The sequence below is a fragment of the Podarcis muralis genome, chromosome 16 (genome assembly GCF_964188315.1).
Source record: "Podarcis muralis chromosome 16, rPodMur119.hap1.1, whole genome shotgun sequence".
NCBI classification, from domain to species: domain Eukaryota; kingdom Metazoa; phylum Chordata; class Lepidosauria; order Squamata; family Lacertidae; genus Podarcis; species Podarcis muralis.
The window spans coordinates 10,730,498-10,752,970 of NC_135670.1; the positions used below are offsets into that span (position 1 = coordinate 10,730,498).

The 22,473-nt window shown below is 52.0% G+C and overlaps 1 protein-coding gene across 1 annotated transcript; it reads left to right on the forward strand.

Moving 5' to 3' along the window:
• The first annotated feature begins 7,863 nt into the window (after positions 1-7,863).
• Positions 7,864-20,962, forward strand: TMEM151A (transmembrane protein 151A). Its single transcript, XM_028709727.2, has 2 exons — positions 7,864-8,334; positions 15,984-20,962. Exons 1-2 carry the CDS (start codon positions 8,242-8,244, stop codon positions 17,343-17,345), a joined length of 1,455 nt encoding a protein of 484 aa, XP_028565560.2. The 5' UTR covers positions 7,864-8,241; the 3' UTR covers positions 17,346-20,962.
• Positions 20,963-22,473: the final 1,511 nt, after the last annotated feature.

Here is a 22,473-nt window from a genome sequence, read left to right on the forward strand (position 1 = left end):
ACCATCTGTGCTCAGAGAACTGAATCTGCACAGGCTCCTTCAGGACATCTCGAATGTGTGATCGAAAACATATGGGCCGTAAAATCTCCGGAGGGAACCTGCGTGGCAGCAGCAGCAGCAGCGCGCAGCGAGTTCTTCAAGCCGTCTCCGCTTTCCAAAGCGCTGGGTGGGCTCTGCACAGCCCACAGAAAGGGGAGACCAGAGAGGGGACTGTACCACTTTGGGGAAATTGATGTCACCCCGAGGGCCACATTTCCTTCTGGGCGATCTTCCAGGGGCCATTTGCCAGGGCTGGGTGGAGCCAGAAGCAAAATAACTGAGTCTGAATAACTATCAGGATTACACATCATTTCTTTAAGGCTTTCAAATTAAATTGCAGCTGTCCTCTGAACTTTAGAACTCTATGCCTTTCAGAAGACCTAGGGGATCTCATCTACCCCTTTAAATGCATATACAGTGGTACCTCGGGTTAAGAACTTATTTCGTTCCGGAGGTCTGTTCTTAACCTGAAACTGTTCTTAACCTGAAGCACCACTTTAGCTAATGGGGCTTCCTGCTGCTGCTGTGCCGCCGGAGCATGATTTCTGTTCTCATCCTGAAGCAAAGTTCTTAACCTGAAGCACTATTTCTGGGTTAGTGGAGTCTTTAACCTGAAGCGTATGTAACCTGAAGCGTATGTAACCCGAGGGAGTACTTCCAAATTGAAAACGCACAGAAAAGCTCAAGATACACATTGATCTTCCCACACTTAGGTGAGGAATCATATGATTACCATATATGCTGCTTTAGAGTTTTTAATTTGATTCAACACATGTAATTATTATTAATATTCATTATTTCCAGTCGTTATCTCTGAGAAACATAGAAAATAACAAGACATATTTATACGAATTCTTCAAACTTACATGACCCCTTAAAAATTAGGTAAGGAACCAAATGTTGCATAATACTGTTTTATAATTTATGATAATTTAGAATTTAAATGTATTTTCAGGTAATGTTTGATACTTCCAGCTGATGAAGGTGAATACATCGAAACAGGGCCCTGTCCTGGTTTCTGATCCATAACTGACTTCTGACTTCTGCTCAATGATTGAAACTAATATCTTCACATCAAATCTGACTATGGACTAACATGAACTTATCTCTACTCATAAACTCTTATCTTTAATACTGTAACGAATTGTTGTGTTATAGATATCCTTATGAGTTTGAGTTTGTAACCTCTGTTTGAGTTTGTAATCTCTATTTGAGTTTGTAATCCTTGTAAGAATACATACTTTTGAATGGATTAGTTTTTGTTACAATTGACTATCGATTTGCGAGTAGGGACCACTCCCACTTTTGAAACTTATATTGGCCTGAGTTCTTGGTGTGCTTTTTTCTTGGTATATTTAATAACAAGAACTCCAACTTGTTTCTACATGCATTCATTCACCCTTCTCTGTGCTCCTCCCAGGCAGGGGTGGAGGAAGGGGGGCGGTGGGGGTGGTCCGCCCCGGATGTCACCACTGAGGGGGGTGACAAAATGCCGGACGGCACTCACCACGGGGCCTGCAGCGTGCCTGAGCCAGGCATCTCTCCTGGGACTGACGCGGTGGCTTGGGCGCCCGAAGTCTCCACGCTGCCCCAAACAGTCTGCCCGCTTCCTCCCCTTCAGCTATAGGGCAGCTGAGTGGGAGGAGGCAGGCAGACTCCTCAGAGGCCCCACGGAGCGTCCTGCCCTGGCTGGCCCCAACCCTGGGTACAGGGCATGCGTGCCGCCCCAGGCGCCCAATCAGCTCACTCCGCCGCTGCTCCCAGTGTGGTGTAGTGGTGGACTTGTAATCTGGTGAACCGGATTTGCGTCTTCTGCTCCTCTGCATGCAGCTGCTGGGTGACCTGGGGCTAGTCACACTTTTCTCTGAAGTCTCTCAGCCCCACTCACCCCACAGAGTGTTTGTTGTGGGGGAGGAAGGGAAAGGAGAATGTTAGCCGCTTTGAGACTCCTTCGGGTAGTGATAAAGCAGGATATCAAATCCAAACTCCTCTTCCTCCTCCTCCTCCTCCTCCTCCTCCTCCTCCTCTTCTTCTTCTTCTTCTTCTTCTTCTTCTTCTTCTTCTTCTTCTTCTTCTTCTTCTTCCCAGGCAAGCAAGATCAGAGGTCAAGGGCAAATTTCAGCCAGGCAACAACATTCAAGGAGGGTGCACAGCAGGGCTGGTGAGGGCTGTGGCTTGGGGCACTAGCATGGTTATGGGGTAGGGGTGGCTGCATGTTTTTTTCGGCGGCACAACGAGAGAAGCAGCAAACTCAGTGACTGCCTGGGCAGCAAAAGCCCTAGCTATGCCTATGGCCTGGGGAGAGACCCAAGGACCAGGCAGATGCCTGGAGGACTGCATTCTCCCCTTGGGCCCAAGGTTCCCCATCCCTGATGTAGGATGATGTGTGTGTCATTTTTGAATGCTTCCCCCCAATTTTTTTTTTAAAGAAACACAAACCACTAATAACTCCCTGCAAGTAAATAAGTAGCTCATCAGGGAAATACCGTAGGTTGTATCCCAGCCCTTTCCTTGCTCTGTCAGTTTTCTTCTTGATGGGAGTTTGGTTTATTGATTTAATGATGTGCATACACAGAGAGGATAATTGTAAATGCGACCCCTGCAGTTGGATTCTGAAATGGCGCAACCTCGAACTCTTAGCACCTCATTCAGAGCTAATCTGCTCAATTAATTTCTCAGAATTTTTTTTAAAGTGTTGCACAGACAAGAACCAAATTAGTAATAGCAATTAATTTCAATGGGTCTGCTGAGGCTGGCATTGGCTAGAACCCTGAAACTATGTATATATGGCATTCCTGTCCGAAATCTCCCAAAATTCAGATTTTTGGATTAGCCCTGGGCTCTAGTGTTATGAGAGATGGAGAAAAATTATTTTCTATCCACCTTCTCCATGCCTTAAATCATTTTGTACACCTCTGTCATGCCCTTCCCCCATCACATTTTTTTTAAATAAACTAATAAATCCCAAATGCTGGTACATTTATTATAATTTATAGAAGTAAACAGTAATTAATGACCATAGCAATATGTCCTCAGGCAAGCCTTTACCTGCCTACATCCTTGCCCCAATCAACATACCATCACACAACTCATTACTGCAATATGATCATATAGTTATATTTTTACAAGAGAATATTAACATTCACTCCCAACACTAATACTCCCTTAGGACTAATTCAGGTGTATTTCTCAACCCAACCCTGCCATCTACTGAACAGCTCTGGAAATGCAAGTGTTCAGCTCCAGCAGGAGGGTACAGTACTCTGCTCTTATGCGGTTCCATGTAGGGATGTGTTCCATGTCTGTGCTGTGCTAGGGCTGATGGGAGTTGTAGTCCAAGACATCGGGAGGACACCAGGTTGGGAGAAGCTACCATTGGCCAATATCCCCTCATTTGATAAGAAGAACCTGAGGACAAGCTGATGGCAGCTTGCCCAAATTCATGCAGCTAATCCACAACGTTATGGGTTGAGATGAGGCCATGAGGAGGGAACCTTTTCCCCCCTGTCAAGGGCCACCTTCCATCTGGGGTATCGTGTTGGGGCTGTATACTCAGTGATATCCAAGGCAACATGATGACCAAGTACAACAATGCGATATCAATATAAACTCTTTATATAATCTATACAGAACACTAAACAGTATGAAATACAGTGGTACCTCGGGTTAAGAACTTAATTCGTTCCGGAGGTCCGTTCTTAACCTGAAACTGTTCTTAACCTGAAGTACCACTTTAAGCTAATGGGGCCTCCCGCTGCTGCTGCCACACCACTGCTGTGCGATTTCTGTTCTCATCCTGAAGCAAAGTTCTTAACCCGAGGTACTATTTATGGGTTTGCGGAGTCTGTAACCTGAAGGGTCTGTAACCTGAAGCGTCTGTAACCCGAGGTACCACTGTATATGAAATATGCACTCTCTGCAAAACCAAATAACCAGAGATCTTATAAATCTCTGAAAGACACAAAATATGCACTCTGGATGGATTCTCTTGAAAACATAGAACCAAATAAACATAAGTCTTATAAGTCTCTGAAAATCTTTGTAGACTATGCAAGTCTCTGAAAGAAGCAATGGATCAGATTCTTATCTGGTGAAAACAAGCCGTAAAGCTTTGTTTTATGATGTCCAATGCTGCCGAAGTGGTCTGCAAACAGACGTAGTGAACAGTGATTCCAGATATACCCACTGTTTGGTGGAATTCTTCTTCAGCACAGCAGAAGGATTAAGAAATGCTTCATAAACCCATCTATATGGTGAATGGAATTGTATAACAACAATTGCTATGGAGCAGGGGTCATCAAGTTATGTAAAGGGGGCTGTATACTGGCAGCTGACACAGCCAGAGACAAAAGTGGATGGAAACACACACCCCCCCCTTTCTGGGATAGCTCAGTCAGTAGGGCATGAGACTCTTAATCTCAGGGTCACAGGTTTGAGCCCCATGTTGGCTCAAAAATTCCTACATTGAAGGGGTTGGACTGGATGACCCTTGGGGTCCCTTTCAGCTCTATAATTCTATGATTCTCTCTCTCCCTCTTTCTCTCTCTGCAACCCCCTGCACACACTCCCTTCTCTCTCTCTTTACCACCTTTTCTTTCTCTCTCTGCCACCCCTTATTTTTTCTTTGTCACCCCTCCCTCTGCCACTCCTTCTCTATATCTCTCTCCCTATGCCGCCCCTCTGTTTCCCCCTGCCTGCCCACTAGGCTGCTTGAAGAGGGACAGGTGTCTCCTGCCAGAGGTCTGAAGTGGCTGGTCTCAAGGGTCTAAGGCTGCCCACCCCTGGAGCAGGATATCTGAAAGCCTGCCTTCTTCTGTATTGTAATGAGTTCAAGGGTGCCAGACTCCCCCCAAATTCCTTGATCTAGTAAATGTTAGAATTTAAGCAAGTCTCCTTGGGTGAAAATATAAGCCTGGCCAGTTCCCCAATGAGGTACAGTGGTACCTCGGGTTACATACGCTCCAGGTTACATACGCTTCAGGTCACAGACTCCGCTAACCCAGAAATAGTGCTTCAGGTTAAGAACTTTGCGTCAGGATAAGAACAGAAATCAGACTCCAGCGGCACGGCAGCAGCAGGAGGCCCTATTAGCTAAAGTGGTGCTTCAGGTTAAGAACAGTTTCAGGTTAAGAACGGACCTCCAGAACGAATTAAGTACTTAACCCGATGTATCACTGTAATCGCCTGGGAGATGAGCCATCAGAAAAACAAAAGGAAATGTAACGGTCCATTAAGAAAGGATAGGGAGCTCCCTGCCAGGTGCCAAAATGAATGGGGTCCCTCCTCCAGCTTAGCATTACTTAGAAGAACAAAAGCAAGGCTTTAGAGTTTAGAGTTGGCTGGAATATGTCCTGGAGGGAAAAGGTTGCAGTCTGGTAAATGCGGCAAGCTGGAGAGAGGGTCAGAGCACAATGGCCGAGATCTGGTTTTGGATCCAGGCTGTGCCTATCAGAGAAGCAAGATCCTGTGGGAGTGTTAGTGCAGTGAGCCCCTCCCATCTCAGGCTCAGGTTATATATATGTGTAAATAAACCATATATCAGAAAGACACCACAGTCTCCACTGTCCCTCATTTCCAAAAGGAAACATGGAGCCTGGGTAAGCGCACCTGGAACCCCTGGGATCTCGCACGACTCGGAGAATGGGTTGGCATGCAACAATATGAACCAGCCTGCCTACTGAGAGCATTGTAAGAGGGCCCTTCTCCTGTGTGGTAGAATGCCCCCTGAAGTCTTCTTGCTTAGGGCCAGGGGGTTCGACTACATGGCCCTTGGGATCCCTTCCAACTCTGCAGTTCTATGACCAGGAAGAGGTCCTCTTCAATGGCTGCACCCAGGCTCTGGGACTCTCCCAAGGGAAGCTCACTAGTAGCATCCATATCAGGGATGGGCCCTGCAGGTGTTCTTGGACTCCAATTCCCATCTCCCCCACCAGCCATTTTGAATCAAGATGGCGGAGAGAACTTTTCAAAGCTGCACTGATTTTAACCAAATTTTCCATGAGATCAAGGAGCAGGTTTTTGTCCTTGTTTGGATACAAATGGATGCCATTTCGAATCAAGATGGCAGGCTGAACTTTCAAAACAGCTCTGATTTTAGCCGCTGGTTTAAAAACTGCACTGATTTCTTTGGGTTTTTGTGTGTGTGTTTTTAGGCTTCCTGGGCAATGAAAGGTATGAGGCTGCTACTAAATAACAAAAAATCTCCCCCCCAGCAAGTCTCAGGAAGACACCGCGTTGGATCCACGTAAGAATCTATTTGCAAGTTTCCCATCTTATACCCAAGTGGTCTCCGTGTGCTTTTTCTGTGGGGGACGATGGAGAGATCCCACCTCTAAAACTGCGTTATATGAAGCCCTGAATTGATAAAGGGAGCAAATATAACCTGGATTATATGAGTGAAGTAGGCACATGACTTCCCTCAAATAATAATGGGAACTGTAGTTTACCTCTCACAGAGCTACAATTCCCAGCACCCTTCATATACTACAGTTCTCACTTGTGAGGAGGTCGATTTAAACCTATGGTGTGTACATCCTTGAAACTCATTGTGCCTTGAGGAGGCAAAAGAGTGTTTTAGGGCAACACAGCTAGAATAGAGAAACATCTAGGTCACAGATGGACTCCAACCCTCAACAACCTGACCATTGGCTATGGCTGGGGCTGAGGGGGGTTGGAGTCAGGGAGCACCTGGAGGCTCCCCAGCTTTGCCATCCCTGTTTTCTAGTTCCGACATCACTTGGATCTGGTCCACACATATTATATATACATCAACCGATGCCTCCAGGGACTTGGTAAGTGCCAGGAAGCTGAGATTGCAATCCTATGACCTCCTTGCTTAGGAATAAGGTCCATTAGCCTCAGAAGGGCTGACTGCCAACTCCTGCGGAGGCTGGTGCTCATTGGGCAGAAGGCAGGGAGGCTAACAGTAGGTGGCGCCAGAGAAATGGCAGGCAGAGCCAAGTCATTCTAGTTTTGTCCCCATCCTCCTCCTCCTCCTTTTTGCTGAGTTCTGCAAGAGGCAACTCTGAAACTTAGGGGGAGGGAGCTGATAGGCAAGGCGACCCCCCTTCTGGGCTGGATGTAAGTAAGAAGGCAGGCAGGAGGGAGCTGACTCAAGGCGGATTGAGGTTGGTGGAGCAGGGCTCCACTAACTTGGACTGCTTTCAAAAGATTATCAAACAAATTCATTGGTATAAACGGCTAGTAACCAGGATGGCCGCGCTGTGCTCTGAATAGGAGCGGCTGGGATCTGCAACGGGGGAGAGTTCCCTTTTAGTCAAATCCTGCGTGCTGGTTTCCCCCAGGCACCTGCTTGGCCACTGTGAGAACAGGTAAAAGGTAAAGGTAAAGGGACCCCTGACCATTAGGTCCAGTCGTGACCGACTCGGGTTGCGGCGCTCATCATGCTGGACTAAACGGGGCCTGATGCTTAATTTTGTTCGCATCCCTGTGCGCCTCCAGGGGTGAAGTCAAACCACTGCGTTAGCAGCACTGAAGTGACCACCCCGGGGCTCAAGCCTGGGCAGTTGTGTCTGGAGGTCCTGGGCTGCCCAGATGACAAGAAGACCACCCGCCCCTCGGCCTCACCAAAAAGGACCACCGTATGATGCCAAGGTGCATAGAACCGCGAAACGTCTGCAGGACTCCTCTTAAAGCAAAAGCAAGGCGCCTTCCGAAGTGACGTGAACATAAGATAGGAGAGGAGGAGCAGGGAGAGGCGCTCTCCGGAGTCGCGTGTGCTGCGTTCAGACGAGCAGCAGGCCAGATCCCTTGACCGCGCGAATCACGGGGCAAGCACTAGACAGTGCTTAGTCATGCCCCCAAGGAAGAGATGGAGGATTGGGGCGAAGCGGCTGGAGAGCTCCGGGAGGCGCTGAGGCCGAGGCCGCGTGTGGCCCCTGGCTGGGGCCTCGGGCGGGGGTGGCCCAGCGCGGGGAAGGCGGCCCTGGCTCGGTGCGGGCTCCCTTCCAGCCGCTAGGAGGAGGGCGGAGCCGGAGCTGAGCGCGCGGGCGGCGAGCGGAGAGCCCGGGGAAGGTGCGCGCCAGGCAGGCAGGCAGGCAAGCAAGCAGGCGAGGCGGCCGTCTCCATGCCCCGCTGCAGAGACTGGGCGAGTCGGCGCCGCTCCTGCCTCGGGGCCGCGGAGCCCCTCGTCCGCCCCTAACATGCGGCCGGGGCGCCTGCTGGCGGCGCCACGCGTGAACCATGCCAGGCTTGGCAGAAGAAGAGGGGGCGCAGCAGCCGGGGGCGGGGGAGCTCCCCACGCTCACCCCCGCGGGGGGACCCCCTCGGGAAGAGGTAAGGCCGGCCAGCCCCCGAAGCCCAGGGCCAGAGAAAGGCGCGCTTTGCGCTGCGCCCTGGGCGCACCGATTTGGAGACCCCGGGGGGCTTCTCCAAACTCCGGGAAAAGCGGGGTGGGGCAGGTGGTCGAGACTCCTGGATCGGGGCCCGCTTCTCCGAGCTTCGGACCACTTACCCCACCCCCGATGGTGGGCGAGGCTGCGTGGGGGTGGGTGTTTTGGGTGGGTGGGTGGGGAAGGGAGACAACGGCGGTTTTGCTGCAGGGAACACGTGCTGCTTTGTGTCTTATTAATAGCCAGACGGGGGTTAAAAATAAACGGGGATGTGGGGGGGGGGGGAGCGGGTAGAGGGGACGGTGCGAGCAGGGCTTCATTTGTCCCATCATCGCCATAGGAGACCCTCCCCCCAATTCCTCGCCTCCACCATCACCACTCTCGGCAGCATCGCAGGGATTTTTTTTTGCCGCGTTGTGATTTGGAGTTGTGTATTGTGCGCGTCCAGAAAGGGGTGACGGTGGCGGGTTTTCGCGGGGGATTCCGAGCTCGGGGATGGAGGGAGGGAGAGAAATCGGTTAGGGCTAGAGGAAGCCTTTATGGATCTGCAAAGAAAGGGGTGTGTGTTTTGCTACCGGCGTTGGGGGAGGGGGTCGTGGCGGGTGGGGGGAAACGTCCGCCCGCACGAAGTTCTGCATTGCACCAGAAGCAGGCAACGTCCTTCTCTCCGCTTTGCTGCTCGCTCGCTCTCTCTTTTTTTCCCTGCTGGTGGCAGCGACTCCTGATGGGGATGGTGGAGGGATTGTCTCTGAAGAAAGGGGAGTTGTCGGGGGTGGGAGACAAAGCGAGCAGGCAAGGGGACGAGGGAGGGGAGGTGGCTTGGTGGGGCTTTTAATGTGAGGGGCGTCCGATGGCGAGGGGGAGAAAATCCTGCCACCAAGCCTTGCAGGTGGAAGAGAAATAATGAAAAAAGGGGAGGAAAGGCTGTATTTTTGGAGATGATTGCGCACCATTGGGAGTTGATGATGGTGCAACCTTTCCACCATTTCTCTCCTAAGCCTGCAGGAAAAGCTGGTGTTAGGTGTCTTGTGGCAAGAGGAGAGAGATAAATGGGAACAGTTTCTCCTTTAGCTGATGGGAGAAAATTCAGATTTATCTGGAGGACAAACCTGCCCGCTTCCTTCCTCCAAAGATCCCCAGATCAATATCCCCACGCACGCACACGTATTTATTGTTTGTTTACTTACAGGAGGGGTTTATACCCCGCCCTTTTGCGAAAAAAAAGGCTTTCCGACAGTGGCTTGCAAAAGTCATTCAGAGACAATCCCTGCCCTCAAGCTTTTTAATCTGAAGAGACATGACACACAAGGAAAAAGGAACGGGGAGGGAGGAGGATAAAGCAAGCTTAAACACAAGTGCACAAGTTACATGTTTTAAAATGCAGTTGAGAGCCCTAGCTGGTGCAAGCAGCATTTCTGGGTTTCTTGGCCTTGATAAACAGAGCCCGCCCGGTCGGATCCAGGAGCAGAACTGATGACAACATCCAGGCCAGGAGGACAAGGTAGCTCCTGTAGTACAGCCTGATACTTGGTGGTTGCTAGAATCCACACAGAAGTGAGCTTATTGGAGTCACCCACCTCCCTCATCAACAACAGAGGCAATATTTAAAGGACAGGGAGCTGAAATGGGAAGGAGAATTTTTTTGGTGAGACGTCTAATGGATTTGCTCATAGAACATAATAAGAGCCTGCTGGGTTAGGCCAATGGCCCATCTGGTTCAGCGTCCTGTTCCTTGCAATGGTCAACCAGGTGTCTCGAGTCTGCAAGCTGGACCTTAATTGCAACAGCATCTCTCCCTGCTTACGGTTCTCATAATCTGGCATTCAGAGGCCACATCTGCGCTTCAGGCAATATCACACCGCTTTAAACAGTCCTGGCATCCCCCAAAGAATCCTGGGAAGTGAAGTTTGTTAAGGGTGCTGACAGTTGTTCGGAAACCCCTATTCCCCTCACAGAGCTTCAGTTCCCAGAGTTCCCTGGGAAGAAGGATATATTGTGTAACCACTCTTGGAACCGCTGTTGTTAACAGACGCCCCTGTTCCTCACAGGACCAAATTCCCAGAGTGAATTAATGGTCAGTTCATCTGCCCAGGGTGCTCTGGGAATTGTGGCTCTGTGAAGAGGAATGGGGGAGTCTCTTAAAGGATCGGCTGCTAAGTCACTCTGGGAATTGTCTCTGTGCGCAAGGAACAGGCGTCTCCAAACAGTGCTCAGCACCCTTATCAAACTGCAGTTTCCAAGATTCTTTCAGCGAAGTAAGACAGGACAATTGAAAGCGGCAGGATATTGCTAGCCTTCTAGCCTCCGACTCTTCACCTTACATCTTTCAAGGTCCTTCATGGTCCCACTTCCTGAGCTGCCTCTTTCCTGTCTGCCAATTCCAGTGCCCTTCACCCCCCGTATCAGCCTGATCCTGCCAAGCGGTGGCACCAACTGTTTTCCCTGCCTGTGCTGAGATGGCAGTTCTGAGCCCCAGTAGAATATAAGGCAAAGCCCATTCTGCCACATTGGCCCAGTGGATCCTCCTGTCTGGTATGGGGTGGACCGGTGGCCCTTTGGATCCTGTTGGACTCTAACTCCCATCAGTCCCAGCCAGCATGGCCGATGGTCAGGAATGATGGGAGTTGGAGTCCAGCATCATCTGGAGCAGGGTTTCCCAAACGTGGGTCTCCAGCTGTTGTTGGACTACAGCTCCCATCATCCCTAGCTAGCAGGACCAGTGGTCAGGGATGATGGGAGCTGTAGTTCAAAAACAGCGGGAGACCCAAGTTTGGGAAACACTTCCTGCTCTGATCTATTATGACGGTGAAGGCTAGACTTTAGTCCTGCCAGGTAGGAAGGGGGTCTTGATGGCTTCTCTCCTCCAGGAGGCAGTGATGGCCGCCATCTTGGATGGCCACTGTGAGAACAAGATGCTGGACTAGTTAGGCCACTGGACTGATCCAGCAGGCTCTCTTTCTGCTGGTGTCTTGATGGGTGAAGCCAAGGATCGCCAACATTTTGTGCCCAGTGGGCACATTCTGAATTTTGAGAGGTTGCTGGTGGCACCAGTCACAAATCAATAGCTCTGTGGGTGTGGGTGTGGCGTAACACAAAATGGCTGCCACAGGGAACACAACATAACATGAACTTGGAGAGACAGCCACCTCTGGCAACCTTACGTTTCCTGCGGGATGTCAGCAGCGTCCTGCTGGCCCTGATTGTGAAGATCACACAGTATTGATTACACACACACACAGGCCCTGGCGCTGCTTCTGCCTAACAGCAACAGGGAGCAGTCTTCAGCGCCAGGAGAAATATACAAGGCAGCTGCAACGCAATCTCACTTCACATAAATCGCTTAGAAGGTTACCTGCACATTTTGTGCTTTCCAGGAGAGCTAGAGATTTTTAAAGAAAGAATGAAATTAAATGGGAGCTCCGAGCCTTTGGTGGTGCTGGGTTGGCGATTCCTGGGCTAAGCCCCCCACAGCTTTCAGGGGCACCTGTATTTCAGTGCTGCAAGATCCTTGTATCCTAGATCCCATGAGCACCTAAAAATTTGGCATTTCGAGTATCTAAAACATTTTTTCAAAAATCTTGACTCGGGTCAGTTCCGAATATTGTTGGGGAGAAAGAATCTTAACCATATCTTTATATAAAGGTAAAGTAAAGGTACCCCTGCCCGTACGGGCCAGTCTTGCCAGACTCTAGGGTTGTGCGCCCATCTCACTTAAGAGGCTGGGGGCCAGCGCTGTCCGGAGACACTTCCGGGTCACGTGGCCAGCGTGACAAAGCTGCTTCTGGCGAGCCAGCGCAGCACACGGAAACGCCGTTTACCTTCCCGCCAGTAAGCGGTCCCTATTTATCTACTTGCACCCAGGGGTGCTTTCGAACTGCTAGGTTGGCAGGCGCTGGGACCGAACAACGGGAGCGCACCCCGCCGCGGGGATTCGAACCGCCGACCTTTCGATCGGCAAGCCCTAGGCGCTGAGGCTTTTACCCACAGCGCCACCCGCGTCCCTCTGTATCTTTATATAATTATGATTAAATAACATAGTCAAATCAGTAATTTAAAAAATACCCTTCAGGCATACTGTGCATTTAAGCAACTAGAAGCAGATATACTTCCCATGATGCCCCGTCCATTTCCCATAATTCCTTGTGCCCCCCACCCTACTGGCCAGGAGTAGTAGTGCAGGCCAGTGCTATGTTGTGTGTTCCAATCTGGATGGAAATTCTATTAATATCGACATGAGAAATTAAACAAGGGGGCTCTCAGCTTGTTTTCTTCAACATCTGTGGGGTAGTGCGGCCCTTTTCAGAGCTACCTGCCCGTGCAGTTTGTGGGCCTGATTATTGATTCCCCCCCAGTCTGGTTTTAGTGTTTTCATTCCTGTTTATACATTTGGCAGAACTGAGTATGGGCTGAACCACATCGGGCTTTTGCTTGCAGCTGGTGGGAGGAGTTTTGCATGTTTAAATGTAATTCCACTAAAATAAAGCACATGTCACTGCATATAGAAATCTAGCAAGCCAAGGAGAAAACTTAAGCAGAACGCTTTCCCCTGACGCTCTGGCTTTTTACATGCAGGGAGCTTGCTGCGTACTTTTCTTTAAAACAAAAACCAGTATAGAAATTATGACGGTGATAATGATAAAACTCATTGAGGGAAAAGGTGCCTAGGCATTCTGTTGTGGAGACCATACCAAGGTTTAAGGTGCCCTTTGGCTTATAGATCTGAGTTTCTAACACTTCTCTGAGGAACGGGATTCTGGACTCCATAAGCTTTTTAGTTCAACCAAGGCGCAGTCCTCTTACGCTCTCATCACGTGTTTTCCTTCCTCTTCTCTACCTCCTGCTGTCTGAGTGCAGGACTGCAAATGGACAAGCTCCTTCCCAATGCCTCTCCCTGGCCCCCCCCCCCAGGGGCCACCCTAATAGCCATTTGCTCTTGGCACATTTCCCAGAAGCCTTTGCCAAAACCTTTGCATCCTGGGATGGGAAACCAGGGTGGGAGGATGTGGGCAGCGCTGGTCCGAGGCAGAACGACAATTGGCACATAAACCCAGAGCATCGCTTCCCACAACAGAGGGCGCAGTTCGCGAGGGAGATGGGCCAACCGTAAACCTTGTTGAAAAGTTTTAAGCCAGGTGATCCACGTGCCAGGAGCCTGGTTCGATCTGTGTCAGGAGGACAGTGACCACACACAAAATGAAAACACACCCCTGCTCGCCTAACCTGGAACCAGTGTAGTTGTAATAAAACCCAGGGGTGAGGGGTGGGGACAAAGACTGGACAGCAGTACAGTTTCTGTAAGTCCAGAAGTTTGTTGGGGTCTGAATGGAGCCTCCATGCTCAGGAGCAGTCTACCCCCAATGCTAAAGGGTTTCCAATGGAAGGAAGACATGCTGGTTTCCTAGAAACACCAACCTATTCTCCACGAGAAGCAGGGTACTGGGTTAGACCCTTTGGGTCTGATGTAGCAACAGCGTTCTTCTTAATGTCCCTAAAAAGACTGCTCCCCTCCAGTGTTGGCTAAACAGCCTAAATCCAAGTCGTGTGCTATGATCCTTGATGTGTCTAGTAGTTCTGATAACGGCAACAGCAAGATGTGGCCAGGCCTGTCATTCATCATAGCTGCCAGGATTCAGTAAAGCATTAGAAACTTGTTTCTCTTAACGATCAGATGGTCAGAATCCTGCCAATATGCTTTCTTCCATATACCAGTACTTTCTAGGCTGGTCTATTAGGGCAACTGGGGCACTGCCCCATTAAGCTCTGCCTGCCTTCTTACTTCCAGCCAGTCTAGAAGAATGACTTTGCCTGTCCTCCTCCTCCTTAGTCTCAGTGTTGCCCCTTGGAGAACTCAGCAGGGAGGAGGAGGAGGATGTGGAAGGAGCTGGAATTCATTGGCTCTGCCTGTCACTGGCTCTCTAGCTCCCCCTACTGTTGGGCTCCCTGCCTTCCACCCTACCAATCCCAGTGGGCACCAGCAGGAGGACTAGCGACTTGCGTTGTATATGCTGCTTTTAACAGAACCTGGGCATTCAGGGACAGGGTCTGGAATATCTAGCTGTCAGGGAGCCAGCCAGCAATAAATCACACAAGGGTACGCGAATTTAACTCTTTATTAGCAGAAACAAGGCCTGCTCAGGGCAGCTGAGCCTACTGAGCACAGCAACTCTTCTTGGTAGGCCTTGCCCCTATGAGGCAGTTGCAGAGGCTGAGGATCCCTGCCTTCCCACAGCTGCCTAAATCTCCTCTCCGTCCTTCCCAAGCCATCTGATACTCCGCCTACTTGCCTGTCTTTGCTCCTTTCTCTTCATACCTCTTCTGGTCCTAGGAGTTGCTCCCATGGATCAGTTGCGGAGAGGTCCCTGCATCCCCACAGCCAGCTATGTCTTCTTGTCTCTCCAGGGTTTCCCCCCAGGCAATCAGAAACTGCGCCTTTGTGCCTGTCTTTCCTCTTCCTGGGGGGACGGGGACGGGGACGGGGGAGCTTGTTGCAGCAGGAGTGGGAGACACACGTGACTCTTCACAAGCCTCACCCATCTGCTTCTTGGCCTCCCTTCTCCAGCTTCTGACTCTGGACTGCCACAGTCTCTCCCCACTCATTAAACCCTGCTGCCTCTTCACCATCTGACACCTCTTCCCCACAGTCTTCTCCCTCTGACCCACAAACTATTCCCTGAGCTCTGAGCCTTCTCCCCTTAGTGGTTCCCCAGCTGGTTGTTGTTGTTCTTTATTGAATTTATATACCGCCCTATACCCGGGGGTCTAAAAGGGACGCAGGTGGCGCTGTGGGTTAAAGCCTCAGCACCTAGGACTTGCCGATCGAAAGGTCGGCGGTTCGAATCCCCGCGGCGGGGTGCGCTCCCGTTGTTCGGTCCCAGCGCCTGCCAACCTAGCAGTTCGAAAGCACCCCCGGGTGCAAGTAGATAAATAGGGACCGCTTTCTAGCGGGAAGGTAAACGGCGTTTCCGTGTGCGGCTCTGGCTTGCCAGATGCAGCTTGTCACGCTGGCCACGTGACCCGGAAGTGTCTGCGGACAGCACTGGCTCCCGGCCTATAGAGTGAGATGAGCGCACAACCCTAGAGTCTGGCAAGACTGGCCCGTATGGGCAGGGGTACCTTTACCTTTTTACCCGGGGGTCTCAGGGCGGTTCACAGAATAAAATCAAGATATAAAACCACAAAATACCTAACAGAAGTAAAAACAACAACCCAATAGCCCCCCCCCCCCAGCACATTTTAAAAGGGCATAGGATGTTAATCGGATCAACCAAAGGCCTGATTAAAAAGGAACATTTTTGCCTGGCGCCTAAAGGTATAATGAAGGCGAACTTCTCTGGGGAGAGCATTCCACAGACAGGGAGCCACTGCAGAGAAGGCCCCTTCTCGTGTTGCCACCCTCTGGACCTCTCAAGGAGGGGGCACACGAAGGAGGGCCTCGGAAGGTGATCTCGGGGTCCGGGTAGGTTCATATGGAAAGAGGCGGTCCTTCAGGTATTGGGGTTCCTCCACCATTCCTCTACGGCCGGCCAGCCCGCGACACTAACCTACCATTTTGTTTTTCTCTGTCTCTGTCTCTCTGTCTCTCTCTCTGAGCAGCAGCGCCCCCTCAAGCAATCTCTGAGCAGCTCCCTCTGCCGTGAGTCCCACTGGAAATGCCTGGTGCTGACGCTGCTGATGTACGGCTGCTTTGGCGTCATGGCCTGGTGCCGCCTCTCGACGGTGACGCGCCTGAACTACGTCGACTCCTACCGCGACGCCTCCCTGGTCTACCACGACAGCCCGTGCTCCAATGGCTACATCTACATCCCCCTGGCCTTCCTGGGGATGCTGTACGTGGTCTACCTGGTGGAGTGCTGGCACCGCTTCGCCAAGGGCCAGATGCAGTACCGCGTGGACACGGCCAGCGTCTACGAGAAGGTGCAGCGCATGCAGCAGGCCACGCCCTGCATCTGGTGGAAGGCCATCAGCTACCACTACATCCGCCGCACGCGGCAGGTCACCCGCTACCGCAACGGCGACGCCTACACCACCACGCAGGTCTACCACGAGCGCGTCAACACCCACGTGGCTGAGACCGAGTTCGACTACGCCGGCCACGGCGTCAAGGACGTCTCCAAGGAGCTGCTGGGCCTCTCAGATTACCCGGTCACCAAGCTGCGCTTCACCAAGTGCTTCAGCTTCGCCACGGGGGAGGCCGAGGCGGCCTACCTCACCCAGCGGGCCCGCTTCTTCGGCGAGAACGAAGGCCTGGACGACTACATGGAGGCCCGCGAGGGCATGCACCTCAAGAACGTGGACTTCAAGGAGCACATGATGGTTTTCCCCGACCCCGGGCGTCCGCCCTGGTACACCCGCCGGTGGGTCTTCTGGCTGGCCTCCTTCCTCCTCCTCTCCTGGCCCTTGCGGGTGCTGGCGGAGTACCGCACCGCCAACGTCCACTACCACGTGGAGAAACTCTTTGGGGCGGACGACGGGCCCAGCCCGCTGGACGCGGTGGGCGGCTACGTCCGGCGCATCTCCCGCGTCAACACGGTGGACATGACCGAGCTGGAGTGGCACATCCGCTCCAACCAGCAGCTGGTGCCCAGCTACTCGGAGGCCGTTCTCATGGACTCCACCGTGGTGGCCGGGGCGGCCTACCTGCGCAGCTGCCAGCGCTGCCGCCGGACTGTCAGCAGCAACTCCTTGCCCTCGCGCGGCACCCGGGCCCTCTACGCCCGGCTGCCCTTCAGCTGCAGCCGCTTCTCGCTGAGCGGAGCCCGGCGCTGCGGGGGGATCCTGCGCAGCCTGAGCGGCAGCCATGTGGGCAGCAGCATCGAGACGGAGCCCCTCGAGAGCCCCCCCTGCTACCAGGACGCGCTCTACTTCCCCGTCCTGATCGTGCACGGCGGGGAGGGCTGCCACCGCAACGGGCAGAGGCCGGGCCCCGCGGGGAGGGCCTCGGGGACTCCGCTGTGACCCCAGAGAGAGAGCAAAGTGGGAAGACGAAATGGAAAAGCAACCCAAAAGCCTCCGCCCTGGCTTGTTCCCTTATTACTGAGTGCCCCTGCAAAAAAAAAATCAAAAACAAAAAACGGGCTGTAGGTTCATTTGGCCCACCCATTTCCAACCCCCTCTAAGTTATCTGGGGAATGGGGAAACGAAGGACCCTTTTTGTGTGTGAGTGTGTGTGTGAGTGTGTGTGTGTGTGTGTGTGTGTGCACGCGCATGTGTGTGCAAACGGAGCCAGTTGTGCAAAGGCTGGCTTGTTTTGCACAACCCATTGCTTCAAAACAAAATGCCCTTCTTCTTTTTCTTAGAACATGGTTGTTCAACAAGTTTTCTGAGAATGGAAGGAAGTGGGGGACGGGACACAGAGGAAGGGGTGTCTGGCTTTGAAGCAGGCCATTTCTGGGGCTGAGGGAGAGAGGAGAGACCAAGAGCAACATGGGGTATGTGAACCTCTGTGTTTGGGCTGCTTTAGAAGCCTTGACGTCACTTCTCCCCTTAAGTTTTGTTTTTTTACTCTGCACCACTGAGCCCCTCCATGATCATGAGGGCTAAGCATCACACTCAGGGTGTCAGGAGGCCTGCAGCTCTTTCTGGCATTGTAGTTACAGGAGACTGACTGCTCCTGGCCTTTAGATGCATTTAAAGGGGAGGGGGTTTGAGGATTCCCTTCTGAAGCCTGACTGGGAGTTGGGTGGCCCCATTTTTCACCGACTGAGGATCTGTGCCTTTGAACAGCTTTGTAACAGGGAGAGATCAAAGGGCCAGGCGCCTTGACCCACCCCAGTTTTTTTTGCCTGCCGTTTAAAACGACAACAACACACATGCACACCTTTCTTTGTGGGCTCAGCCCCTTGGCTACCTAAATGTAGCCTCTGGGTTCAGGGACAGTGCAGGCAACTCCCTGTTTATGTGCAATCAAGGCACCCGAGCTTCACCACAAACCCAGAAGTGGCAAAAACGTCCTTTAAAGAGTGTGATAGTTGCAAAAATAGCGCCCAGCAATTTCAGGAGCCTTTGACCTCTGAGGCCTGTGGAAAGTTGGGAGTTTGAGTGAGGTGGTTTGGAAGGAGCAATTGTGGTGAAGTTTGGTGCATTATTTTTTTAAAGGGTTTTTTCCAGAAGTTCAGATGGTGTTTACAGGCTTTTTCAACAGCGTTCCCAAAACACGCAATTTCAGTTAAAGGCCTCGGGATGTAACCACCGCGTAAAAATGGGGGGTTGCCTGTATGCCTTCGAACGCCAGGTGCTGGGGACAGGTAAACGGGGAGAGCTCTTGCCTTCCTGCCTCGCTGGTCAGCTGTCAGAAACGGGATACTAGACTAGACGGACTTTGAGTCTCATCCAGGGGGACGGTACTTCGCTTCCAAAGTAAGCTGTCGGGGCAGGCGAATGCTCTCGCTTTTGGCTATCCATCCATCAAAAGCTTTGTGCAGAATCGACGGACCAAATGTTATTGCGGAAGCAGGGGGGGACACCTCCACCGCAAAAAAAAAAGCGTAACTGAACGGCTTCAGGAATCCTGGGACCAGACAGGGCCGGTCCTCCCATTAGGTAGAATGAGGCGGCGGATGTTGGGGGCGCTGGGGGCGGAGCCCTACTCAGCTGTTCCTCCTGATTGGCTGTCCAGCAGTGACGCTTCCTTGGTTGCTTGTGTGACTGGCTGTGTTGCCTGTTCTCTGCACAGCCTGATGGGAAAACTTTGCTGGCTCAACAAGGAAAAGCAGAAAAGCAACCAGCCCCAGCCGCACACTCCAGGAAGCGTTTTGTAAGCGCATATGTGCCTTGACTCCTGGCAGTGCTGCTCTTTGCAGTGTCTGAGCTGGCAGGGCAGTGAGTGAGCGGTGGGAGGAGGCTGGAGCTTGAGTGTGGGCCATAGAGCTGGCCCCCTAAACTAGCCTGCAGCCCTCAGGTGCCTCTGTAGCTAGCAGGGAAGCTATCGCCTACGGAGTTGGCTTGCATATGTGGAAAGCAAGATTCCTAGGGACGTAGCCGCCATTCAGGGCTGCTGAGGATGTTGGAAGGTGGAAAAGGATGTTGGACTTAGGCTATAAAGCAAGACAGGACTTGGCTGACCTGTCCTGGCTTGCAATGGAGGGCCCAGGCGCACATTTCCCATATAGTCATTCACGTCTCCTGTGGTCGTGGGCCCTGTCCACGCCATGTGTTGTGGCCAGCTATGTTCTACTCAAGAGTAGATACAATGGTTTTTCAATCCTAAATTAGTCACACCTAATCGTTTTAACGGATCTGCCTTGAACGCTGGGAACACCACCACACAGTTAAAACGGCCCTTGAACTTCCACCAAAGAATCTCAGGAACTGTTGTTTGTCAAGGGGGCTGAGAGTTGTTAGGAGACCCCCTTGGTGCTACAATTCCCTGCACCCTAAGTAAACTACAGTTCCCAGAATTCTTTGGGGGCGAGGAGACGTGGCTTAAGGTGGCAGGAGGGTGTTTTTGCGTATCTGGTGTGGGTGCAACCTTGGGACAGCCACAGATTTAGGCTGGCTTAACAATTCGTTCTCCCTTTTCTGAGCAAATGACGGGAGCACCATTTTATTTTTTATTTTAATAAGGCTTGGGCTAATTCTGAGCACTCCTGGAATGCCACGATCCTCCGGGGAGGGTGGGAGGATAACAAGCTTGTAGTGTAGATACACCCTGGAATAGCTCAGTAGGTTGAGCATAAGACTCTTAATCTTAGGTTCATGAGTTTGAGCCCCAGTTGGGACAAAGATCCCTATGGGGGTGGGTTGGATTAGGTGACCCTTGTGGTCCCTTCAGACTCTACGATTCTATAAAAAAAGTTTAGGAAGAAACACATTTGCTTTCTTCCTGCCTCTTCCAGTATTCTGGATCCCAACCATTGTTCCATGTCCCTGAGATAGGACTTTTCTGGACTGTAGTGGTTCTGCCTCTCCCAAAATCTTAAGGAGGCAGGGCTTCTTCCAGCCTTCAAATGGCCTCCTGCCAGGGACTTTTTAGTTGTGGCTCCTGCATTGCTGCAGGTTATGACAGGGGTGGGACACACACCCTTTTCCCAGGCTTCCTGATGCTCCTTAGACTCTACCATGCGCAGGCTACAATGCTCTCACCTCGTGAGGAAAGCATGTGTGTGCGCGAAGGGACCGGCGTGTGTGAGTGTCTGGGGAGAGATGTTGCCATTCCCGACCCCACCATCCCATTATTATGACTGGGGGGGGTGTCTCCACATTTGACAGACCCGAGGAGTCCCAGGTGAGGACCTCCATCGCCATGCTGTTGTAACTTCAGTGTGAGTTTGCATCGAGACCACTGGTTTCTTCCTGTTTTCCTGGGGGATGGGGTGGGGGGGTGGCGAGGTATAGAAGCTCCTCCCCCCCACATTCTCCCTCCCTCCTGCTCTCTCTCCTCCCGTCTCCATGCAACACAGGCGCAATTCAAGAGAAGAGACTCTTTCTATTGTGCAACATGAATGTGGACGTGGAACTGTTAACCTAAATCGGAGGGGGTGGGGTGGGGCGACGTTGGGACTTGTTGATGTTGGAGTGAAATAAAAATTACTTCGAGTCCCTCGCTCATAGGACAATAAAGATCTTTCGAGGTAGGCAGGCTCTCGTGTCCTTTTGGGGGTCTTCTGGATGGGGGGAGTGGGAGCGGAAACATTGGAAAGGAAGATTGGGGTTCAGGGACTCTCAACTCCCATTAGCCCCCAGCCAGCATGCCCAGTGGCAAGGGATGATGGGAGTTGTAGTCCAACAGCCTCTGAAGGTTCTGAGCCTCCTATACGCAGGGTTAAACCACAGAGCCTAGGACTTGCCGATCAGAAGGTCAGCGGTTCGAATCCCCGCGACGGGGTGAGCTCCCGTTGCTCGGTCCCTGCTCCTGCCAACCTAGCAGTTCGAAAGCACGTCAAAGTGCAAGTAGGTAAATAGGTACCGCTCCGGTGGGAAGGTAAATGGCATTTCCGTGCGCTGCTCTGGTTCGCCAGAAGCGGCTTAGTCATGCTGGCCACATGACCCAGAAGCTGTATGCCGGCTCCCTCGGCCAATAAAGCGAGATGAGCGCCACAACCCCAGAGTCGGTCATGACTGGACCTAATGGTCAGGGGTCCCTTTACCTTTTACTGACATGTGACCTCTCAAATATACCTGCCACCTGCTGTTGCAGCCAGTTGGGGCTGAGCCAACGGAGTGATTGACAGGCACTCGAACCTATGAAGGGTGACCTAACACTGGGGTGGCTTCTGCCAGCTTTCTGCAGCCTGGTGCCCTATCTGGGTGTTTTAGACTGTAGCCAAGGGCCAGGCACAGAAGCTGGGAGGGCCACATTCTGCCCCTTTCCCAACCTTGGTCTGTAGTGACCACCAGCAGGCTCTCTGGCATTTCTCAGCCCTAGGGATGGTGGGGATCAAATGGGGGTTCTTAGCCATGCAAACCACAGCTCTTTCCCTTTTGAGTTAGCCTCTTAGCCAGGGGTCGGCAAGGCTTACTAGGCATGGGCCGGATCACTAATGCAGAGATCATCTGTGGGCCAGGCCAGCACAGCATGACACCGAAAATTGCGTCTGCGCATGCCCAGACGCCAAAAATTGCTCCTGCGCAGAAGCGATTTTTGGAGCCACGGAAGAGAGTCCCCCCCCCTCCCACCGCGCTGCACCGGTTTAGCGCAGCACGTGGATACTCGTTGAGTGGGCGGCTCGGTTCGGGGGTGACTCATGGACCGGTTACTGGGGTCAGCAAACCTTTTCAGCAGGGGGCCAGTCCACTGTCCCTCAGACCCTGTGGAGGGCCGGACTATATTTTGGAAAAAAACACCAATTCCTTTATTGTTGTTGTTCTTGTCGTCGTTTAGTCGTGTCCGACTCTTCATGACCCCATGGAGCAGAGCACGCCAGGCACTACTGTCTTCCACAGCCTCCCGCAGTTTAGTCAAACTCATGTTGGCAGCTTCGAGAACACTGTCCAACCATCTCGCCCAACCAATTCCTATGCCCCACAAATAACCCAGAGATGCATTTTAAATAAAAGCACACATGCTACTCATGTAAAAACACGCTGATTCCCGGACCAGGCCAGATTTAGAAGGCGATTGGGCCAGATCCGGCCCCCAGGCCTT

Bases quoted from the DNA above. Each gene is read 5' to 3' on its own strand.
- TMEM151A (XM_028709727.2), top strand. From the start codon at position 8,242: ATGCCAGGCTTGGCAGAAGAAGAGGGGGCGCAGCAGCCGGGGGCGGGG. The intron at 8,335-15,983 runs GTAAGGCCGGCC...CTCTCTGAGCAG, and splicing joins GGGGACCCCCTCGGGAAGAG to CAGCGCCCCCTCAAGCAATC.